This window comes from Wyeomyia smithii, chromosome 3, assembly GCF_029784165.1.
Source record: "Wyeomyia smithii strain HCP4-BCI-WySm-NY-G18 chromosome 3, ASM2978416v1, whole genome shotgun sequence".
NCBI lineage: Eukaryota > Metazoa > Arthropoda > Insecta > Diptera > Culicidae > Wyeomyia > Wyeomyia smithii.
In genome coordinates this window covers 214,736,185-214,739,117 of record NC_073696.1, presented here as the reverse complement: position 1 = coordinate 214,739,117, position 2,933 = coordinate 214,736,185, and the positions used below count along the sequence as shown (strand labels likewise).

At 38.4% G+C, this 2,933-nt stretch overlaps 1 protein-coding gene across 1 annotated transcript; it reads left to right on the top strand.

The window, feature by feature from the left end:
- The first annotated feature begins 1,033 nt into the window (after positions 1-1,033).
- On the top strand, positions 1,034-2,686 carry LOC129730235 (endocuticle structural glycoprotein ABD-5-like). Its single transcript, XM_055689394.1, has 2 exons — positions 1,034-1,309; positions 2,287-2,686. The coding sequence occupies exons 1-2, from the start codon at positions 1,146-1,148 to the stop codon at positions 2,525-2,527; spliced, it is 405 nt and encodes a 134-aa protein (XP_055545369.1). The 5' UTR covers positions 1,034-1,145; the 3' UTR covers positions 2,528-2,686.
- The last annotated feature ends 247 nt before the right edge of the window (positions 2,687-2,933 follow it).

Sequence of the window (2,933 nt, the reverse complement as noted above, 5' to 3'; positions counted from 1 at the left end):
TTTGTCGAATTTATTTCTTGAAGTCTTATGTTATAAGCAGCATCTACAAGTTCGGGTTTTATCACACAATATCAGTAAACTACTTTAAACTAGGGGGAGGCAAAATTAAAAAGTTGACAGAAAAAAAAATGAACGCGTGCTTAAGGAATGGCCCCTTTCGCTGTTTTCCAGGTAATTTCCTGTGGCACTAAAAACCGTCCGCGAGCATCGTCCTGAAGCTTTTTATTAGCTGAAAAATTTCGTCAATAATGTTTATATCATGTTGGGTACATGTTTATGCAAAATGCATCATAAAATCAGTCAAGCTTATTGAGTTCGTCTCATTATGAATATCTTACACACCTTCTGCCTTCTATCGGCTACAAGACCCTTGCCCGATGCTGCCATATGTTGTAGACATTTCGGATGGCAGATAATCAGCCATGATTGAACGAAAAATAATGATGGGTAATCATGATGGTAAAAATTCAGGTGCAAGTGTACTGTCATCAAAACACTTAAATCGTTATAATATTTTGGTTTATGTATAAGCCCCAAATCGATGGCGTTTCCTCATGATGACAACTGAGAAGCCTACGAAATTACCTTAACTTGCTTGCATCGCTACCTTGGTCAGCAGAAGTTGCTTCTCACGTTGCGTTTCAGTTTTGTTTTGTTTAAGCTTTTTTTTTGCACAGATGCTCGCAGTGTGTGGTTCGGGTGGAAATTCTGTAGCTTGAACAGCGGGTATCATCGGTCGGTCAACTAGGCGGCCAGGAGCGGTGGCGCGTTACTCGGCTAGTCGTTAGTTTGCTCTTCGCTCAGTTTGTAGCAAGGTTCGTCGATGCTGCTTCGCCCAAATCTTAGAAGTCACCACTAAGAAATGCCACAAGATGAGTCGCTTTTCTCCGCGGAGAGGGAGAAATCAAGTTAGCGCATAGCAGCGGCGGCAGCGGCAACTTCAACGTTCTTTGCGGCTTGCTCGGTACGCTTTGTTTATTGTTTATGTTTTGCGTTTCGGTATAAAAGCATTTTCCCGTGTGCAAGAAGACACCATTCGTGCGGCTCAGGTTGTCCCTAGTGGATTTCGGTCCGATCCTTCACGAACGTTTTTATACAATTGAGATTTATTATTTATTCGAGCTGTTCTCGAGTGCGCCGGAAGGATGAATCAATTCGTGTTCAGTGTGTGTTGTGTTTTGCTGTGCGGAAAGGTGCTTTCTGCCCCAGCGCCACAGAGTCTGGAAGCAGCGCCACGATCGGCAGCTCAGGATGTGCAAACAGTGCGATATTACAGTGAGAATAATGGATTCGACGGATATAAATTTACGTAAGTGGCTTATCGAAGCTAGAAGGACGAAGTGTCTAGTAACTTGTTGTGGGCTTAAAAATTGAAAACTTGTAGGAGTGTCCCTGCCGCAAGCGAATCCCAACGAATGTGAATATGTATGAAAAAAACGTAGTGGTCAAAAGTTGATTACAGAAGTGAAAAGGTGAAATGGTCAGTTGTCCCTTCCTTGATCAAAAATAGTCTGCGGATGTGATTAATGATCATATTTGTATGATATTTAAAAAAGAATCTAATATTTACATGATTTTTTCATCGATCAATACACTGGTAAACTGGTAAATTACTTTGCGGCCTTTTGATGTACTTTTGCAATTCCTAGGGGTACTTAAATTCACAAGAACGGTTAAAATGCTGAGATCTATTTAAAGCAACTGTTTTGAGCTTTAGGGCCCCTTTTTTTGTTTTTGTCGACTAGCGTTATTATGATTAGAGTTTTGGTATTTACAATTGCTGCACTTATTACCAAATATTTATTATTTAATACTTTTTTATTTTATTTTGGTGTCAAATTGCATTGAAAATTTTCTGAATTTATCATCAATTTTGCAATAAATTTCAATTTGATTAAATGCTTTTTAAAAATTTTGTAATTCAGTTTGCAATCGATTATATTCGTGAATTACAAAAAGTACAAACCCGATATTCATTCAAGATTAGATACTAGAGTATTTATCGGGATAAATTTTGCTGCAAGTACAGTAACCATTTTTTCGTTTCGGTAATTATTATTAGAAATTCGAATACTAGAATTTGATGATTTAATTTAATTCGTTTATTAATCAAATTGATCTTTTTCAATTACAATTATTTGCACAACATAATTATAGATTGGTTAATCGCTTCCCAACCACATATCATTCTTAAACCTAAAACATATGAGGAAAATAAATAAATCTTTTTCAACAAACACTTACAACCATAATGCTTAAATGATATGTTCATTTTTCCCAAAACAGCTACGAGTTGAGCGACGGTCAGATCCGATCGGAGGTCGGCACGTACCGTGACTCCAAGGATGCCGAGGGCAAGGACGTAAAGGTACTGTTCGTGCAAGGGTCGTACTCGTTCGTTGCTCCCGATGGTAAAACCTACTGGGTGAACTACACTGCTGACGAGAACGGCTATCACCCGAAGGTTGGTACCGGCCCAACTGGAGGAATTCAACCAGGCCAGGATGCCCCGATCGAGAGCGCTTAGAGTGTCTTCCTATCTGTGCTGAGAGTAGATAGTTTTTATGAGATTCCAAACTAGTAAATACTTCAAGTCAGTGACGAACAATACTGTTAGTAGTTAAGTGCAGTGTACATATAGTATGTCTATCAGAACATGTGAATTAAAAAGTGATGTGAAAATCAAGTGTCAATTTGAGGCTTTTATTAGATGACAATCGATTTCTGTTTTTAACTTATTCACCTTTTTTCATGAATGGAAAAGAGAGTGAAAAAAATCTACACTCATTTTATCTACTTTTATTGTAATAAATTGAAAGGAAACGTACTCCAATACACCATCGTTTGAAATATAAGTGGAATTCTGACGTCACCAGTTCCGCTTTCCCCCCAACGAATTAGGACTAATGATGTCAGTTCGGTAGATGTATAGA